At 47.4% G+C, this 21254-nt stretch overlaps 1 protein-coding gene across 1 annotated transcript; it reads left to right on the top strand.

The window, feature by feature from the left end:
* The first annotated feature begins 11969 nt into the window (after positions 1–11969).
* Positions 11970–20335, top strand: CHCT1 (CHD1 helical C-terminal domain containing 1). Its single transcript, XM_035139973.2, has 5 exons — positions 11970–12032; positions 12697–12828; positions 15002–15177; positions 17572–17671; positions 20112–20335. Exons 1-5 carry the CDS (start codon positions 11970–11972, stop codon positions 20292–20294), a joined length of 654 nt encoding a protein of 217 aa, XP_034995864.2. The 3' UTR covers positions 20295–20335.
* Positions 20336–21254: the final 919 nt, after the last annotated feature.

The raw sequence follows: 21254 nt of genomic DNA, 5'->3' as shown, positions 1-21254 counted from the left end.
CAGGTTCCACCACAGAGATACCTAGCCTTAGAACGGCACAGCTGTGGACCCCGTATGAATAGTAGCCGCTTGTTAAACAGGAAGTGTGCATGATGACGGTCTTGACTTTTTGTCTGTATGGCATGCCTATGCAAACAGCGTATGGCAACTTTAATTAGGGGTGGCGGCCATCTTGGGGCGGGGAAGGAACGCTGTCAATCTGAGCCACAGAGATACAAAAATGTTAGACGCGCACGTTTCTCTCAAACGCCTATTGAAAGTGGAGATGAGATTTGGCACTGTCAAATGGGCCTAAACCAGTGATGGGCAACCTTTTGAGCTTGGTGTGTCAAAATTTGCCAAAAAACCGAGCATTACTCGGGTGGTGTGTCACTTCGAGGAAAAAAACCCATAATTTTGCGATATTTATAGTTTAAATAACAAAAATGTATAATTGTAATATATACAGTAACTGTATTTAATAAACCAAAAACTAATTATTTAACCAAACCAAACCAAAAAACCCTTATCACAAAGTGCCCAGAGTTGTTGAGCTTTTGGGGGGGAGCTGCTGACCAAAGTTTTGGAGGCTTTTTGGGGGGGGATGCCCCAAAGCTGTTGCACTTTTTGGGGTGGAAAGAGAACAGAAATAAATGACGAATAATACCTTCGCTGGAACTAACACGCAGCACCGACATAGTCTGCCAAAGCGCCAGAAAAAAACAGCACAGAAAGGGTTAAAAAACCAATCTCTGGCTACCAGCAACAACAACAACAAAAAGGATCTGGGTTTTAACAGCAGAGACAAGCTGTAGCGTGAGGAGCAGCAGGAGAACAAATGGGAAAAAACAACAACAACAGTGTGAATGGGTCGATGGGGCGCATGCCAGCAGTGAGGGCTCTGCGTGTCATGTCTGACACGCGTGTCATAGGTTCGCCATCACTGGCCTAAACCGTACACAACCTATGCTGAGTAGTTTTAGATTAGGGCTGGAGACACCCATTTCCAAATCCTCACTCAGCCATGAAGCTGATTTGGTAGCCTTGAGCCAGTCAGTTTTTCGCAAACCAAACTACCTTGCAGGGTTGTTGTGCGGATAAAACCGGGATAATTGAAACTATGTGCCCCACCTGTGCTCTTTGGAGGAAAGGCAGGCTCTAAATGTAATACGTAAATTCTGTGGGATTTGGGACACGTGTCACACAGCTTCCAGTTGTTTTTCATATAAAAACATAATGCAATCCTTGCTGGATCGAGCCAGGAGCGCATTTAGCCCAGCATCCAAATACTTCATATCACTTTTAGTTGCCGTGGCAAAAAAGCAGCTAATTAATTTAATGATCATGTCTGTGGAACAATGAACCCAAGTAAAAGTAACACTCACTGTTACAAACTCAGGGTCACACATACTTTCAGGCAGAACAAAAAACTGGAGATACCGTAGCTGAAAAAAAATTAGACCAACCCAAATTGTAGCTAGTGGGATCATGAGGCAGACAGACAGCCCCTCATGCCCTTAAAATTATGCTTGTTTTCAAATGGGTATAAAAACCTCAGAGCCCTTTGTGGTCCAGTTCCTTTCTTGCTAGCTTCCCAATACCTCTATACTCAAGTATGGAATAAACTGGAAATTCTTGATCAGGTAACCGTTTACTTTTTCTGTGCCTCCCTCCTGGGCTCTGGCCTCACAAAAGGGCTGCAGTCAGTGCTCCAACCTCTGGTAGGAAATTTCCCACAGCAATGATAATGATAGTAATCTGCAGCGGCCTGCCAGATGCCCCAATGTTCATATACAGTGTTTGAACTTCCTTTCCCCTCCTCCCTCCCACTGGCTTTTTCCTTGAGCGTCATGTCCTTTTAAACTATAAGCCTGAGGGTAGGGAACAGATTACGAACAATATTTGCAAGCCATTCTGGATGCGGCATAAATGCCGTGATGGGTGGGCCTCCCCAATAAATTCCAGTACCCCAGGAGCACAACTGAAAGTTAATGTTAGATGTTAACCCATTCTCATGTGGACAGCAATTGAGATACAGTGTTTACACTATCGGTTTACAAACACAATTGGTTCCGGAAGTCTGTACTTAACCTGAAGCGTACTTAACCTGAAGCAAACTTTCCCATTGAAAGTAATTGAAAGTGTGGATTAATCCGTTCCAGACAGGTCCGCGGAGTACTTAAACTGAAAGTACTCAAACCGAGGCATACTTAAACCAAGGTATGACTGTAATCATAAAACAGGTGCCCCCGACACCAGCTGTTCTGGGGGGCAGGGGGCAGGCAAGAGAGATCTCCAGACAAAGGGCCACTGGTCAAATTACACATGATCAGGTTGACCACGGCACTTTCTCATGTTCCGCTCTGTTGTGTATGATCTCTGGAGTTGACTCTTCGTTTGCTGAGAGCCAGCTTTAGCTTTGCACACTCTGCTGTGGACACGCAGCTGATTTTCTCACACCCCAACTTCCTTGATGTGGCTGGGCCTTTTCTGAAAGAGGAACAGGTTGATAGCCGCCTCCTGAGGCTCCTCTGTCAATCTGCACACATCTCTGGAAAGTTGTGGATCGAAATGAAGAAAGGAAAATGCCTGCGTTCCAAAATCTTGCCCCAGGAACACACCTTTCCCCTTTGCCCTTTATTTGCATGGTTTGTTTTTGGAACACAGACTCCTTCCCACACAGGGCTCTTTCTCGTTTGTTTTGTTGTCCTCCTGAGGCACGCAATGGAAAGCTGCCTGATAAGACGGAGCGGGGTGCTTCACTTTTGAGCAAACATTTTCAACTCCAAAAGAGATAAGATTAAGGAGTAAAGTGACAAAGGGTAGCTACTTCCAGGGAAAACAGTACAGTATTTGGAGAAGTTCTCTGTGTTTTTTTATGCATCTTCAGTCATTGGGCAACACCATTCTTATTCTGCATTCATTGTGGTTTGGGGGGCAGTTATACATAATCCCACTTTCGATACTGTTTGTGCCTGCAGAAGTTTGTTTACTTATTGCATTTATATCCCAACTTTTCCTCCAAGGAGTTCAAGGTGTTGTATCTGGTTCCCCCCAGATACACTTTTGTAGTGTTACAGGGCAAGGGTGCCCTTCCAGATAGCAGTCCACAATAACATCGCAGAACTAATACAGCAGAATGAGGTGTGGACAGTCCAGTATAAATCCGCCTTGAATGCATCAATGCATCAATGACAGTACAGAATACACCCGTGAAATGAACAACAACAACAACAAAAAACCAAACAAAAGCAGTCTGGAGGGACCCCAGAGAGCTATTTCACAGCAATTTTGGATCATTCTGGAGGAAGCTTTACATGCAAACCAGCTACAAGCAGAGTTCATCAAAGACAAGTCCCCAGTGGTGGAAGACATCAGGGAGGAGCTAAAGACGTAAGTGGCCTCATAATGCAGTGAGGAGAAGCAATATCCTCGGTGCTTACGCTAGTGATACCACAAAGGGTCGTGGCTCAGTGGTAGAGAACAGTCTTTGCATGCAAAAGGTCCTGGGTTCATTCCTCAGGATGGAGAACCCATGGATCTGTCGATGTTCCTGGACTACCACTCCCATCCCAGGCCATGAAGGTAAGGGGCTGGTGGGAGCTGACCTTCAACAGCATTTGGAAGGCCGCAGGTCCCCCGTTCCTGCTTTAGCTAAAATGATCACTGCTGGTTGTAGATGGTCCAGCAATCAGACCTGCTATTATGCTCAGTGGTATCTGTGCAATGTAACTTCCGCATCCCCTGTGTTGCTCTGGAAATGCATAACACAATTAAATCATTGGCCCGACTATGGAAGAAAATAGGATGGCAGGCTTAATGAAATATGCAAGTCCCACCTCTTAACTCCCCATTCCCTTCTCAAGTTCAGTCAAATCTACAAATATTATCCCAAGGGGACTAAGCGCCCTCTGCCACCTCTCGCCGTTCGAAGGACTGGAGAATTGTGATCAAACTAGCACCGCCACATCAGTTTGCCATGAAGAAATTGGCTCTGGCGAAGACTTATGTGTTCACAAACTAAATTGTGCCAAACTAAAGGAGGCTGTCGCCAGGTTCAGAATCTGCCAACAGCCATAAATCCTGGCTTCCTCAACCTCAGCCCTCCAGATGTTTTGAGACTACAATTCCCATCATCCCTGACCACTGGTCCTGCTAGCTAGGGATCATGGGAGTTGTGGGCCAAAAACATCTGGAGGGCCGAGATTGAGGAAGCCTGCATAAAGCTCACTCTGAACTCTCCAGGACCAGTCCTTGCAAGCAGTTAACTCTTTCTCTAGTCATGTTCCCAGCTCACCCTGCAACTGCAACCTCTGATGTTGCAAGTACCAATGTAAAGATGAGGCAAATTTTGGACACGCCCTCCCACCAAGAGAGAGAGAAAAATCCAGCTGGCAACTGGGATCTACTGAGATAAATATCTTCTCCTCCTTCTTTGGCGATCACTCGTTGCCGAGTAAGATTATCTTCCAAAACAGGGTTTCAGCAGTGAGTCTTCTGGATCCACACCTCCAGTGCTTTTTTTTCTGGGGGGATGCATACACCTAAACATTTTGTGAATCTAAGTTTGGCCTCATTGAGGGGCAGTATTTCAATATGAGTAGGAAAATGAGAGTACCCCTAAACTTTAGGGAAGCCCCTTTAGGGAAGCTTTTAATGTTTAATAGATTATTGTACCGTCGTACCTCGGGTTACGAACAACTCGGGTTATGAACTGCGCAAACCCAGAAATATTTTCGCCCCGTGCGCAGAAGCGCCGCGTGCATTTGCGCATGCGCAAATAGCGAAAATAGCGCTTTGCGCATGCGCAAAATGGCGTTTTCGGGTTACGAACTTTTTGGGTTACGAACTGCGACCCGGAACGGATCACGTTCGTAACCCGAAGTACCACTGTACTGTAATGTTTTATTGGAAGCCGCCCAGAGTGGCTGGGGAAACCCAGCCAGATGGGCGGGGTATAAATAATAAATTATTATTATTATTAAACATTTGTTAAGTAAAAAAGCACTGCACACATTCTTCCACAGTGGGGAAATAGGTTTCTGGGCGGGAGTTGAATCAAGGTGAGGGTTTGCCAAATGTGCCTTCCTCTTAGCACATTTCTCCCTTCCATCCTGAGTTTGAGTGTCTTCAAAGCCCACGACACCTTTGGTAAAGGCTGTTCTCCAATTGGAGCACTCACAGGCCAGCATTTCCAAGTTGTTGCTGTTTATACTACATTTTCCCCCACCCCCAACCTGGGATAGCTCCACTTGAACTTCCATTTTAGTCTCCACTTTCTTCTTCCCGAAAAGGTCCGTCTGCGGTTAAAGGAAATTCAAAGAGATTTGTCAATCCCTGACACCTTGACTCACCTCTTAGAAAGAACAAAGCAACGTCATCTGCTGTGTACAATCTTGCATAACGCAAACTCTTGCATAAACAGACACGGAGCTTTGTAGTCGTCAACCCACTTTCGTGGCCGGTGCAATGGCATAACCAGTTTCACTGGTTCATTTCAGCCAAGGCTTTGCATCGGCCGAGTCCCCAAATCCCTATCTGGAATGGATGTTATTTCTGGAAATCTGAAACTTGTGTCTTCTTAGCACTGGGGTGGGCAACTGTCAGCCTGCATGCTTGATCTGGCTATTGCTTTTTTTCCTTTATCAAGGTGTGCTCAGGGCGGCTAACAACAAATGTAAAACATCAACCAAAAACAACTTAAAAACAACGTAAAATACACATCATTATAGCATCACCAGGGCAACTGTCCAAGTTAGTCCTGCTAAGGCCAGCAAGAAGACCAAGGATAATTTTGATGTGGAGACCCAGAAGGCTTTCTTCATGAAAAGGAAAGGGGAAAGGGATGACAGATCAGGCTAAATTGAAGGCCAGGCGGAAGAACTCTGTCTTACAGGCCCTGTGGAAGGAGATCAAGTCTCGCAGGGCCCTAGTCTCATGGGACAGAGCATTCCACCAGGTCGGTGCCATCACTGAAAAGGCTCTGGCCTTTGTGGAGGATAGTCTGGCTATCCTCCGAGAGAGAAAGAGAAGTCCTGAGAATTGCAGTTTACCCCCTCCCAGAGCTACAATTCGCAGCACCCTTAACAAACTACAGTGGTACCTCGCAAGACGAATGCCCTGCAAGATGAATTTTTCGCAAGATGAATTCGTTTTGCAAAAAATTCGTCTTGCGAATCGTGGTTTCCCATAGGAATGCATTGAAATTTAATTAATGTGTTCCTATGGGCAAAAATCCCTGGAAAAGACCCTCATGTTGGGAAAGATTGAGGGCACTAGGAGAAGGGGACGACAGAGGACGAGATGGTTGGACAGTGTTCTCGAAGCTACGAACATGAGTTTGACCAAACTGCGGGAGACAGTGGAAGACAGGAGTGCCTGGCGTGCTATGGTCCATGGGATCATGAAGAGTCGGACACGACTAAACGACTAAACAACAACAATGGGCAAAAAAAGAAATTTCAATGCATTCCTATGGGAAACCGCGATTCGCAGGATGAATTTTTCGCAAAACGAATTGACTCGCAGAACAAATTACATTCGTCTTGCGAGGCACCACTGTACACTTCCCAGGAATCTTGGGGTGTGCTTTAAATGTCTGGTGCATACCTGGTCCTAGTCATGTCCTATTAATTTCATTGCGTCTGCTCTGAATAGGACTAATTTTGGAAACAACCCGTTATCTTCAGTCGGTGGGCTGCAATGGTTAGATGCAGAACCTCTGTGGCCCTTCCAGATGTTGCTGCATGACGGCTCCCAACTTCCCTGACCGCTAGTCATGTCGTCTGGGATTGATGGGAGCCACAATCCAGAAACATTTAGAAGGCTCACACAGGTGGTGGTTGTTTTAATCGTGAAGCCTGACTACTCGGAAGTGGGTTTAGAGTTTGTGCACTTTGGGCCCCAATAAGATTTCAGGCAGAGCAAACCTGAAGCATCGTGCAGACTGGTTCAAGCATGGATATATGCTGGGCCTCTTCAGGTATCCTTTTTATTGGGCATTCGTGGGGGGGGGGAATCCATCCAGAGGGGCCCTTACACTGGACTGTCTTTGCAAAAACTTTGTGGTGCAGAGTGCTCCTGTTCAGGGTTCCAGACATGCCCTATTTCAATATGTTGTTTAGTCATTCAGTCGTGTCCGACTCTTTGTGACCCCATGGACCAGCGCACACCAGGCACTCCTGTCTTCCACTGCCTCCCGCAGTTTGGTCAAACTCATGTTCGTAGCTTCGAGAACACTGTCCAACCATCTCGTCCTCTGTCGTCCCCTTCTCCTAGTGCCCTCCATCTTTCCCAACATCAGGGTCTTTTCCAAGGATTCTTCTCTTCTCATGAGGTGGCCAAAGTATTGGAGCCTCAGCTTCAGTATCTGTCCTTCCGGTGAGCACTCAGGGCTGATTTCCTTAAGAATGGATAGGTTTGATCTTCTTGCAGTCCATGGGACTCTCAAGAGTCTCCTCCAGCACCATAATTCAAAAGCGTCAATTCTTCAGCGATCAGCCTTCTTTATGGGCCATCTCTCACTTCCATACATCACTACTGGGAAAACCATAGCTTTAACTATACGGACCTTTGTCGGCAAGGTGATGTCTCTGCTTTTTAAGATGCTGATTATGTTTGTCATTGCTTTTCTCCCAAGAAGCAGGCGTCTTTTAATTTCATGACTGCTGTCACCAGCTGCAATGATCATGGAACCCAAGAAAGTAACTATTGAAACTATTTCAATATACTCCATTCTATTGTCTCCCCCTCAAAACAGCTAGCATGGCCACTGAGCACGTCCGGCCCTCATTGGGCTGTTTGGGGAGATTTCCCTACCTTTTAAGATTATTATTGTTGTTGATGATGTTATTTCTGCAAATGATGTTTCTGTGCTTATAAATCAGTACAGATTCATAACTGTAACTGTGAATGAGGCTGCAATCCTATATACACACATTCCTCAGCGAGGCTTCAATCAGGGTAGTCAGTAGGCTGGCGCCCCCCAGTGTTGGGCTCCCTGCCTTTCACCCTACCAGTCCCAATGGCCACTTGCCATCACTGCACACATAGGATTGTGGTGTGCGAATGAGAAAACACCACACAATCCCATAGATGTCACCTCAAAAATTAGTTCCCACCGAATTTAATGGGACTTTACGGGTAAGTTGGTACAGTACTGCAGCCTTGGCACCATTTGAAACATGTCTGTTCAGACCTAAGTCCTGCAGAGTTCAGGTGGACTTAGAAAAGCAACTTTTGCTGGGCATTCACTGGTAGGGAGAGGGACTGCTGTGCTCAGATCCTCCTTGTGGGCTTCACATAAGGGCATCTAGTTGGCCCCTATGATAATAGGTTGCTGGACTAGATGCAGCGCCAGCCCATCCATGAGGCAAGGTGAGGCAACTGCTTCAGGCAGCAGGATTTACTAGGGCAGCAGAGCCTGGTGTTGATCTTCCTCCCGCTTCATTGTTACTGATTTAGATCTTCTCTCACCCCTTCTGCCCAAGCAGGGTGGGGGGCATCATATTGGGGTCTGACCCAGCTGCCAAAATGTATTGGGTTGGTCCTGATCCTGAAGTTTTAAACTAATAAAGAATGCTTAAAATTTATCATTATGACACTTACCTTCCATCTTCCCTCCAAAGAGCTCCAAGATATCTCTTGCCACCTCTGTCTTATTCTCACAATGTTTTAAGGATTAGGTCAGGCCATGGGCAGGGAATCTGTGGCCCTCCGGACGTTGTTGGACTCCAGCACCCATCAGCCTCATCCAACATGGCCAACAGTCAGGGATGATGGGTGTTGTAGTCCAGGAACATCTGGAAGTCTGTAGGAGTCTCCATCCCAGTGTTATAGGTTCTGGGGACCAAACCCAGGACCTTCTTGTAGCAGTGATTTTAGATTGATGCTGGCAAACCGCATCAGATAAAAGCTAGCTATCAAAACCCTCAGCTATCAAACACAACGTACAGTGCTGGCAAACCTTCCTGTACGTCAGTATGCACAAACACGCATCCACAAGTTAGGTCAGGGGGACATTAGAGGGCAGCAGGTCACTACTGGGCTGACCAGAGTTGGGAGGATCCTGATGGAACCGGTTAGAGCAGGTTAGAACAGGGGAGGCTGGTCCAAGCCTGAAGGGTCAGACCCAGGTTAGGAGGAAGACAATAGGAAAATGACAGAGTGGTGGAAAAACCCCAAGTCACAAGATTGAGAGGAGGGGGATGTTTGAGGAGTGGGCAGGTGACAGAGGCATGATCATGGTGAACGTGAGAAACAGGGACTTCCCTTATGGTGGGTTTTTGGGGTGTTGGCAGGATGTGACCTATGCAAGAACACCACCTCTTTGAGGCTTGACCAATTGTCATTGGATGAAGGATGCACCTCTGGTTAAACATTGACAGTTCTTAAAATTTTCAATAAAAGGGGGTGCCTGCTTTCATTCTGGGCGACCTTCCGGATCCACATTCTGTCTCCCGCTGTGTTCTTTGTTGCGATCTCCCCACACCTTCTGGTCAATAGTCATGGGGAAAAGACTCCAGCTGCACCCAGAGGTCCAGAAGTTCCCCACCCCTGGGTTAAATCAAGGGGAAATTACTGGCCCAAAGCTACCCATTGAGCTTCATGACCGAGTGGGGGGATTTGAATGCTGATCTCCCTAGTTTAACATGCCAACATCTTTTCAGTGCTGCAACACAATCTCCAAATTGGGCCATAGTCAGGCCCCTCATGTTCTACCAAGGGCAGTAGACAGGAGAGGATCTCAAGACAGCTACTACATGGAAGTTTTCTTCATTCTCATGCAAAGAAGCATTTTCAGACATCAATACGGACACTCAACAGATTCCGCTGTGGCCAAGTTGGTAATGAGTCACCAGTAAATTAAAAGGGCAAAGTCCTGTCCACTGGTGAATTGAGCAGAGCTGATCAGAACAAAGGAGTTGGCTTCCAGAGGCCTTAAGTAATTTGTATTGTTGGCATCTGTTACACACATCTCCTCATTGGGGGCTTAATTTACATTTCCCAAACATCTGATGCAAGAGAGGGACTCTGCTTGCTTCATTCCCAAATGCAGCAGCAGAGGCACTATATAGCCAGAAAGGTCACAGACAGACCTGCTTGTGTTTTGTGATATTCCAAGAGACTTCTTCTGAGGTTTTCACCTTCAGCAGAGCCGGCCCTACTATTAGGCCAGGAACGGATTCCCTTCTGGGAGCCCACAGGCCAGTGGTGGATGGGGCCAGAGGCAAAAGTGGGCAGAACAACAAAAGGCAACTTTCTGCATTCCCATTAAAAACACTTTTCACCCACAACCAAGAGGACTAGAACCTTTGTTTTGTAGGGGGGGGGAGGACAATTCAGCTGTCGTGGATTGGCTGGATGCAGAGGAGGTGGGAGGCAGCAACAGCTGGGGAACCCCCAAGGCAAGAAGGCTCAGAGCCGGGGCACTGATGGTGGGACAATGACGAGTGGTCAGGGGGAGGAGAGGCAGCAGACTGAGAGGAGGAGGTGTCGAAGCTGAAGAGGTAACAGGGTTTAGTGAGCAGAGAGCAATCCAGAATCAGAGGCAGAAATGGAGGCTGGAGAGGAAGTCAGGCTGTCTCCCCCTCCTATGACAAGCAGTTCCTCGTCCCTCTGGTCCCCCAGAACCTGAAGAGGTATGAAGAGGGCAGAGCAAAGACACACAAGACCAAGGAGCCTCAGATTGCTTGGGAACAGTTAGCTCCACTGCCATGCTCCCAACACCTGCCCTGACATTAGTAGCAGAGGTATGAGCTTTCGTGTGCATGCACACGAAAGCTCATACCTATGACAAACTTAGTTGGTCTCTAAGGTGCTACTGGAAGGAAGGATTTTTTAATTTTGTTTTGACTGCATCAGACCAACACGGCTACCTGATTAGTAGCAGAGAATCTGTTTTGTATGCAGAAGGTCCCAGGTTTAATCCCTGGCGTCTCTAGATGGGACGAGGGCAAGATCCCCACCTGAAACCCTGCTGAGCTGCTGCCTGTCAGTGTAGGAAATGCTGAGCTAGATGGGCCAGCCTAACAGTATAAGGCAGTTTTCTGTGTTCCCTTACAGCACAAAGATCAGGGCCTCAGCAGAGACATACGGGGGCTATGGAGGGGCGAGAATAAAATGTTTTCAACCGCGTGAGAGAGATGGAAATATATCAGAGGAGCACCAAGGAGAGTGGCCCAGAGGCAGAAGGAGGGCATCTCCCCCTTTGAAATCAGAGGCTTCTTAGAAGCTTGAAATGGAAGAAAGGAGGCCGACAGAGAGAACTGTTAGGAAGAAAATTGTGTGAAAGAGCACAGTGACCTCCCAGAGAATAAAGCGTACAGGGAGCGGGAATTTTTATATATATATATAATCATTATTATTCCTTTCAAAAAGTAAATCTGAGACAGATTCCAATACTTGTCTGGGATACCACTTTACAGAAAGTTGAAGGCCTGCAGGATAAATGTAACAGACCTGTATTTAAAGGGGGAATCTCTCAATTTAATTTGGACCAATGCTTACTAGTCCTGCCACCAACTTTCAGTGACTAGGTCTCTCCTGCAGGAGGAATGAGAGAATAAATAAAAAGTACATCTGAGGCAGTGCAGAAGGTTTTTTTTTTGTTGTTGTTATCGTTCACACCTCCACAGAACAACCAAAATTCCTCAAAGAGACCATGATTCCTTCAGATATCTGAGGAGGCATTCAAATGATGGGCCATCAAGTGACGAGACTTAAACCACACACACACACAACCAAGCGTTTCCCCTCTTTCTTCTCGGAGAAGCAATCCCACTTCCTTCGCTTGTCATAGGAATTTGGAACCAATTCGCCTCAGAGGTGAGGTCACAAAAGCCGGCTTAGATTCAAACACACCCACACAGGCCGGACTGCGGCCCACGACACCCAGCTCATCTTTGGGTCCCTTGGCCCCCAGAGAGAGTCCCTAGGGAGCAGAGAAGGAGAAAGGAAGAGGCAGGATTTGGCTAACGGAGAAGTCGGCCATGGTAGAAGCAACTGCCGGAAGAATGGCAGGCCTAGAAGAGTGGAGGAGCAAGGTTTGCCAGGTCTGTGTAATGGGTACATTTTTGTAGTTGTTCAAGAAGAAAACCATTCCTTTGGCTATGCATTTGTAAAGTCACCAAGTGGTTTACCAGTGCTTTCCAGTCTGCAAAATAGGCAAGTGGGGAGGGGAGGGCGGCGGCGAGGGACATGGCAGAGGCGTATAAACTTATGCGCAATATGGATCTGCTGGGGTCATCCAGTGAAGCCGGCTATTAGGGGACTCAGGAGAGAAACTTATTCACACAGCACATAGTTTACCTATGGAATTGGCTCCCACAGAAGCTGGCGATAACCACCAACTTGGCTGCCTTCAAAAAAGGATTGGACAAATTCACGGAGGGTAATAAGGCTTTCCATGGCTACTAGCCGCAATGGCTGTGATCTGTCTCCACTGTTGGAGGCAGTATGCCTCTGAATACCAATCCTTAGGAACTGCACTGTTCACAATGAGGGCTGTTGCTGCTCCCCAAAGTCTGTCACCTGACGGTGGCTGCCTCATTTTGCCTAAGGGTAGAGCTGGCTCTGTATGTCCACACTATCGTTGTCTCAACTGTTTCTTCTGCCACTTTCCTTGACCGGCCTCTTGCTTAGAGACTTACAGTTTTGCTTACTTTTTACCTGCGGGGATCCAAGAAAGTTACCTCTAGGGTGTGTGAATGTTTGCAGGCGACTGAGCTCCAGCTTCCAACCTGCCGAGACCGTGAGACCTCACACAGAGAGACCCTCGTGAGGGTTGCGCCGTCGGGAGATGCGCTTGTCCACTACGCAGATGGACTGACACAGGACACCTTCAAAATAGTGAGAAATAAAGACGTTTCTACCCATAGGACATGGTTCCTTAAACCGCAGGCCATTAAACTGTTGGGCATTGCTCCTGGAATACAAAGAAAAAACTATTTTTCATCACCCCATACACACTCAAGGGATGGAGGAGATATCAGATTCAGTTCACGTATAAAGGAGAATGCTGCAGTTTCCAAAACAATACACAAAGCGAAACACAGCTATCCTTTGAAATTTGCAGGTCTCTGAATTTTGCAGTGAGGTTCCTCAGCAAAGTACAGTATACAAAAATGCATAGACTAGGGTAAAGTGTGCATAAGCATGCATATATTAGGGAATAAAGCCAGTGTGTGGTAATGCTTTGGCGATCACTCGTAACGGAGTAAGATTGTCTTCTATAAACACAGTTTTAACAATGAGTCCGTAAGTGACTGTGGAGGCCAATTCTGGATCCACACATCCTTCCATACTGGAGACATAGGTTTCCGGGCGGGAGTTGATCCCAGTGTGGGTTTGCCAAACATGCCTTTCTCTTACCTCATTTCTCCCCTGTGTCCTGAGTTCGAGTGTCTTCAAAGCCCATGACACCTTTGGTAAAGGCTGTTATCCAACTGGAGCGCTTACAGGCCAGTGTTTCCCAGTTGTCGATGTTTATACTACATTTTTTTATATAGATTTGCCTTGAGAGAGTCTTTAAATCTCTTATTTTGACCACCAGCATTACGCTTTCCATTTTTAAGTTCGGAATAGAGTAGTTACTTTGGAAGATTATCATCAGGCACCCAAACAACATGACCAGCCCAACGAAGTTGATGTTGAAGAATCATTGCTTCGACATGGGTGATCTTTGCTTCTTCCAGTACACTGGCATTAGTTCGCCTGTGTGGGAATGGTCAGAGTGTTGGACTAGGACCTGAGAGACCAGGGTTTGAATCCCCACTCTGCCCCCAGTCACTGTCCTTCTTAGTTTAACCTTCCTCACAGGGATGCTGTGAGGATTAAATGAGGAGGAGGTGAACTGTATACACTGCTTTGAGCACCTTGGAGAAAAAAAGTTGGGATATAAACGCAACCAACCCACCCATCAGTAACATACAAAATGCATTATTACCAGAAAGATCGCTTTGCAAGAATCTGCATATTAGGCAGAATTGCATTACATACTGAAATGCAAATGTTCCTGTGCGTTTGCTTTTGAACCACAAAATAACTTGCGACAGGTGGTACCTAACACCGCGGAAACCAGCGATAATAAGCCCAGGGACCTCATCAAAATGCTGGAGAGGATGCACCTCAACAGGCACATATTTCCACATGTGGTGGGAGTGCCCCAAAATCCAACTATTCTGGACAACAACCATAAGAGAAATAGGTAAAATAACCCAACAAACATTAGAATTTACCCCAGAATTGGCCTTGCTAAACATCTTCCAGGAAAATAATGCCCACCTGCGTCACAAAGAAGTCATAACTCACTTACTCTCAGCAACCAGAAGCACCATAACCAGACACTGGAAAGACCTGTCAGGAGTAAGCATGGACCAATGGTACCAAATAGTATGGGAAACAGCCCTACTAGAAAAATTAACCAATAAGTGGAAACTGACACAGGGACAAATAGAAGAAGACGGCTTCACTCCTGTACGGTTCCCCTTTATCACATACACAGCCCAACAAGACAATGACAAAAATCCACCAACAACATACGAATCAATATGGTTAACCTGACCCAAAACACTCACCCACCCCACTCACACACAAGACAAAGACCACCACAGCCAACCACAAAGGAACAACCATATCCTAGGCCAACCCCAACATCTCTCACCATCAAAGGAAAACAAGTGAACAACAGAGAACCTACACAAGTGACGCTGACAACCCCCCCACACACTTATTAAGCAAAATAGAAACATTGTCACCCCACCCCACCCTCCCCCCATCTACTTTCCTTCCCCTCTCCTCACCAATGTCTCAACAAATGAAACTGATTTGTAAAATTGCTAAGAGAGACATTGCACATATCTTTGTAAACCAAGAAAACCCTTAATTAATTTAAAAAAAAAAAAAAAAAACTTGCAAATGTTGGGGAATTGAACTTAAGCATGGAAAAAACGAAAGCTGGCAAATTTGCCTATCGCTACAGCCTCCCCCTCCCCCCACTTTCTTCTCCCCCCCCCCTCCCCAGTGCAAGGAGTTCCTGAGACCTTTCAAGAAATGCCTTCGGAAGCTGAATTTGCCCAAAGATTTCCCAAAGGAGAAGAGGCTGAGCTGCACCCGCAAGAACCTGACCATCCTCGGGGACCATATCAACATGTTCCTCCAGCACTACTGCAAGACGTGGGAGCTGAAGCACTGGAAGAAGTAAGGGGGGGCCCTTCTGCAGAATGAGGCTGCGCAGCAGCACCCCAAAGCTCGGAATCCACTCGTGGGTACCCAGAACCTTCCCTGAGCAGGAGCACTCCTTTAAGGGGCTGAGGGTATATTGCAACAGTTCCCTCTGGCGTATATTATTACCAAAGACAGGGCTCCTGTACAGAGCCTGTTTTCTTCGTGATGAAATAGAGCTAACAAAAAAAATGTCCTGGCACCTCCATAACCTACATTTATTTGCAACATACCAGCAGACTCCTAAGGCAGGTAGCGTTACTGCTAGTCCTGAATCAATTCCCCAAGGAACAACTGTACCCACTGCTTTTTTTCCCCTTAAAAAACAACAACATGTTTTGGGGGTACTCTCATTTCCCTGCTCATATTGAAATACTGCCTCTCAATGAGATTCACAAAATGTTTAGGGGTATGCGTAACCCTGTGTCTCCCCCCCCCCCCCGAAAAAAAAACACTGACTCTGTTACTGGAGGGGAAACATTCCCAACTTTTTGCCCCCTATCAAAACTTCTTCCTTCTGTATCTTTTTTTTTTTAAGGACAGACTTATTGAGGTCATATGGAAATATACTTTAATTTATTTTGCATATGACCAAATCCTCAGTTGTTCTGAACTACTGAAGGATGGGGAGGGGGGACTTTACGATTTAATAAATAAAAGCTATAATTCATTGTGAGGAGGAAAGCAATTATTTGTTTCATGTTTGCCTCCCCCATTGCAATTTAAACATCAGCACCATAATAGTTTTTTTTTTAAAAAAGAGCTTAACTCTCAGCTTCATTGTTTAAAATTGGCCCTCAGTGATTAAAATTTGGCTCTCCATGCTGAGGCTCTTTTAAATCTTTTTGTTCACAAAGATCCAGGTTGAGTAGGTGGGAAGCAAGCAGGGACGTGGGTAAGTAATACAAGGCTTTAAAAGGTAATGCTATAGGCATCTGCTCAGAAGTAAACCCCATAGCATTAATGGTCGTTCCCTCCACCTTAGAAAAAGTTGCATGCTTTACAGGTTTGTCAGGCAGAGTCCAAAGCAAAATTCTAGCAAGAAATCTCTCTAATCTGTATAGGAGCCAAGAGCATATGTTTATTTTCCATTACCGGAATACTTAAGGATCCAAGAGGGTTGAAAGAATTCCAGTTGCCCAGCTCTCTGCAAGCAGATAATAAGATAATCTATTTTTATTTCTTTTTTTCTAAAGCTGTTTACAGTAGCCTCCAAATAGGGCTGTGAAAGGGCAGAAGTGGGTGATTTACAAGGACAGCGGCAGAATGCTATGGCCGTGCAGAAACCCAGATGGTTCAATACTGGCAGTAGTTCAATATCTTGTTAAGCAGGGAAGGACTGTTAAGTATCATTGAAGTCTGTCAAGACATACCATATTGCCCATGAAAAGTACCGGTAGCTAATCAAAGGCTGATTTCAATAATTGATTTGGTTTAATCAATTGGGCCACCAGGAAGCCAAAGGCTCCTGTATCTATCAACTATCTTTAACACTTCTGTAATACAAGCAACCAGGGATTGGGGGGGGGGGGCGGAGAAAATTGATTAAGGTAACTTTTTAAAGGTGAACCTTTATAAATCCGTACTTCCCAGAATACTGCAAGAACCAAAGCTGCCATCGCTTGAAATGTACACTTCTCCAAATTTTGCAACACACTTTTCGAGCCATATAACATGTACAAAATTGCATACGCTAGGGTAAAATGTTTACAAAACACCCTACATCTTTTAGAAAAATAAATAACGATATAGATAGATGATGATAGAAAGATAGATAGATAGATAGATAGATAGATAGATAGATAGATAGATAGATAGTGTGTTATTTCAGACCTAGCTGCTTTGCGAGATGTCTATTAGGCCATGTTCACACCATACCTTTAAAGCACTATGATACCACTTTAAGCAGCCATCACTCCCCCCCCCCAAAAAAAAAAATTCTGGGAGCTGTAGTTCCCAGAAGGTGCTGAGAGATGCCCTATCCCAGGGCTACAAGTCCCAGAGTTTCCTTTGAAGCGGGGCGGATCGATAAACCACTCTGGGAACTGCAGATCTTTTCGTATGAACACAGAAAGATGACTTATAGCGAGTCAGACTGTTTGTTCATCTAGCTGTTGTCTGCACTGACAGGCAGCAGCTCTCTAGGGTTGCTTCCAGCCCTTCCATGAGACGCCACTGCGGACTGAACCGGGTGTCTTCTGCATGCAAGGCAGGTGCTCTGCCGCTGAGCCATGTCCCTTGCCTGAAGGCCGGCCTTTTTAGCCTTCAGCTCTCTTTGCAGCTGTCTGGCACCATTCTCTGTCCCACATTCCACGGAACAGTGACGTGTTTAAGCTTCCCCTCTCCTCTCACCTTTGCCACCTGCTCTAGGATGCTTTGGAGGTTTGTCTCCCTCTTCTCAGCACTCGACGAGAGGCAGCTGTGCCGATTGTACCGATACAGCAAGACCGACCAAATGGCCAAGTTCCTGGTAAGAGCGGTGCTTCTTTTGAGACGGCAGAGAAAGCAGTGGAGGATGGCAATAGGCAGCTGGGCAGCATCCAACCTATGTTTCCCCACCCTGCCTCAAAAAAATAAATAAATCTCTCAATGAAAGTAGATTTCTTCTCTCGCCAGAGCCTCGACAGATCATCTAGCCCAAAGCAGGAGTATGCAGCTGCCCCATATGGGTATCGAACCTGAAACCTTGGCCTCATCAGTTGTTGTTTAGTCGTTCCAGGCACTCCTGTCTTCCACTGCCTCCCGCAGTTTGGCCTCATCAGTACCACGCTCTAAACAACTGAGCTATCTAGGCTGAAGTGGTCTAGAGAGAGGTGAGGACAGGAAACAAGAGTCCATATCAGCACTACACATTTAAAGTTTTCATATGACTGCAACAGCCGCGGCTTCCCCCAAAGAAGCCTGGGAACCAAAGTCTCACCAAGGGCCCTGGGAGCTGTTAGGTATCACAGCCATCACTGGCCAAGCTTGCTAGGCTGATAGAAATTGTAGTTCAGCAGTGCCTGGCAGGCCAAAGGTCCCCCATGCCTCCTGCAGTTGAGCCCTACATTGCAGATCCTGCATTGAGTAGGGGTTGAACCAGATTATCTTCAGGATCCTACCATCTCTCTCTCTCTCCCTCTCTCCACACACCACACACTTTTATTATTATGAGCTTGTTTTGATGAGATCTTTTTAAAAAAACCCAGCATCCAATGAAATTAAAAACAAATAAAGAGGCAATAGGACTGTTCAAAGGCACCAGGTGTTGTGGACAAGGGCTGTTACCATCCTACAGTGCTTGCCCCTGTTGGAAGCAGAATACTGGGCCCAGGTGGGCCTTTAGGTTGACCTAGCAAGGCAACGTGTTCAATAACACCTCTCTCAGAGGCGAGGGGGCTACAGGATAGCACCAAAGAGATCCTTGGCAAATGCCCCAGCGTTGCCGGTATATTAACTCGATCTTTTTATGAGTTTTTATTAAGGCTGGGAGATGAGCGGGGCAGACTGAGTCATCACTGCTTCGTTGAAATCCCTGCTATGATCGATGCTGTTCTGTCCTGCTCAGGGCTTGCTAATGTGCGATTTCCCAGCCCCATGAAAATGGATAGTTAGCAGAGGAGGTTTTTTTTCCTGAAAAATTAAAGACGTCACAAGGATCTAAATCAAGCAGAAAGGCTACGGAATAACAGGCTGCATTTAAATAACTTTAATGGTGCTCAAGCATTTTTTTTCTCCCTAGTGGAGAGTCTGCTTGTGCCAGCTGTTGGGGCAGTGAGCATGGCAGCCTTTGAGTCAAGTCAGGAATGTTGCAGAGTCAGACTACTGGTCCATCTAGCCTCAGTAATGTCTACACTGACTGGCAGCAGCTCTCCAGGGTTACCAGGCAAGAGTTTACCCCAGCCCTGCCTGGAGATGCCGGGGACCTTCTGCATGCAAAGCAGATGCTCTGTCCACGGAGCTACAACCTTTCTCCTATTCCTGTTGCTCACCTAGTTAGGGCTGAAGTGTCAACAGTTGTAAAGTTAAGCTGAACATTTTTGGGGTGGGTAAAAAAAGCAAAACCACGTCCTCATGAATCTTTGGGGTGTGTGTGATTTGAAGCAGGGGTGAGGCATTCACCGGAGCTTTGAACAGCTGCAAACATCCACCCGACAAAGGGTGCCACCTCATAGGCTTTGCATTTAAATTGCAGCTTTTCCATAGTGATTCGTTGAGAAAACCATAGCGGTACCCAGTAGTTGTGCCACTTTAGAAAGAAGTTGGCCATGCTTGAACACTTCCAGCTTCGTCCTGTATACTACTATTTCTGCACCGTTGTTCAACAATGGAGACGTATATCTGGGTGCTATACAATGGGAGCAGAAGGGGAGCGGTAGATCGTGTGTGAGCTCTTTTTGAGCATTGAAAAGATGACACTTGTCCTCCGTTTCAGCACTGTTTTGAAGTGCCACAAGCCGCCAAACAGGACATTCTCAAGTGTGTGATTTGATGCTTAAAGGTAAAGGGACCCCTGACCATTAGGTCCAGCTACGGACGACTCTGGGGTTGCAGCGCTCATCTCGCTTTATTGGCCGAGGGAGCTGGCGTACAGCTTCCGGGTCATGTGGCCAGCATGACTAAGCTGCTTCTGGTGATACCAGAGCAGCGCACGGAAACACTGTTTACCTTCCCGCCAGAGCGGTTCCTATTTATCTACTTGCACTTTGACGTGCTTTCAAACTGCTAGGTTGGCAGGAGCAAGGACTGAGCAACGGGAGCTCACCCCATTGCGGGGATTCGAACCGCCGACCTTCTGATCAGCAAGCCCTAGGCTCTGTGGTTTAACCCACATGCTTACACAGCTTAATTTAGACCAGGAATCCTCATGCAGTAGTCAGAGGCAACCAGCCCTGTGTTGGTTTTGTGCATGTCTTTGTATTTCATTCCAGAAAGCTTATTGCCAGTTGGAAAGTCCCGACATGGTTGTTCTGCCCGACTGTGGCAAGCTGATGAAGCTGCGTGATACCTGGGGCCTCCACGGCGGTGCAAAGATGCAGGGGAAACTAAAACAGGTGTGCTCACTGTCGCGAGACTCTGACCTGCCTCTGGGAAGTACGTCAAAGAAGAGGTGAGTGGGAAGCATCAGCTGTGCTCAGATTGATAGGGGTGCACAGGGGGGTCTATTCCTATATAATAAAGTGCAAGTGTCTCTGCGTCCAGTATTCCCTGTGTCCCTGGGTTTGCGCTACTGTGCATGTGCCCCGTGGACACAGGGATTGGACGCAGAGACTTGGAATGCACACTCGCACAAGCACTCTCCCCACCCCCCACCCCTCTGCCAACCGCCGCTCCCGGTCAGACAAGCGCCTCACTGCGCGAGGAGGTGCTTCCTTTGCTGCCGCCGCAGAAATAAGCCGAATCGTGGCCTTCTCCTGGGCGCCTGCTGCCCTGCTGGCCTCAGCGGAGTGACCCGACGAAGCGGTGGTCGTGGGAGGGGCCAGCCGCCCCCCCATGTGCCGCCGCCGCAGAAAGAGGCCAAATCGTGGCCTTCTCCTGGGTGCCCGCTGGCCAGCTGGGCTCAGCGGAGCGCCCCAACGAAGTGGCGGCCGTGGGAGGGGCCAATCGGCCCCCCCACGCGTCGCCGCCACCATCCCTGGTCTCTGCCCGCCCTGAGAATAACGGAGGCTGGTGATGAAGGTGGCTCCGGGGGCGCACATGGCTGTCACTGGGCCGAAGCCGGGGCGGCAGGAGGGGGCGGGGATCCTCTAGGCACCCATGGAGGCCAGCACTGGGAGCGGGCCCGCTAGCACAGCCTCCGGCGCCGCATGAGAGTGTCCTGGGCTCTCAGCCTCTCTCAGCAGCCGCAGCTGCCCCCGAGAGGCCTCGGAAGGGAGACCCCCACAGGAGGGGACGGGCAGGTCTACTCAGGAGGAAGCGGGCTTCAGAAGGCTGCCTCCCCTTCTCCTCCCAGACGCAGGCCCGCCGTGGCAGGAAGATGCCCGGCAATGCGCCCACACGTTGGGGGGTGAGGTAGGCCGCGGCCCCGCCGCTCCTCTCACATACATTCTAGCGCCCGTTTACTTAACGGGCTG

Source organism: Zootoca vivipara, chromosome 15 (genome assembly GCF_963506605.1).
Source record: "Zootoca vivipara chromosome 15, rZooViv1.1, whole genome shotgun sequence".
NCBI lineage: Eukaryota > Metazoa > Chordata > Lepidosauria > Squamata > Lacertidae > Zootoca > Zootoca vivipara.
Note: the sequence above shows the minus strand (reverse complement) of the source record. Positions and strands in the feature narration are given on the sequence as shown.

Bases quoted from the DNA above. Each gene is read 5' to 3' on its own strand.
- CHCT1 (XM_035139973.2), top strand. From the start codon at position 11,970: ATGGTAGAAGCAACTGCCGGAAGAATGGCAGGCCTAGAAGAGTGGAGG. The intron at 15,178-17,571 runs GTAAGGGGGGGC...CACCTGCTCTAG, and splicing joins GAGCTGAAGCACTGGAAGAA to GATGCTTTGGAGGTTTGTCT. The intron at 17,672-20,111 runs GTAAGAGCGGTG...ATTTCATTCCAG, and splicing joins ACCAAATGGCCAAGTTCCTG to AAAGCTTATTGCCAGTTGGA.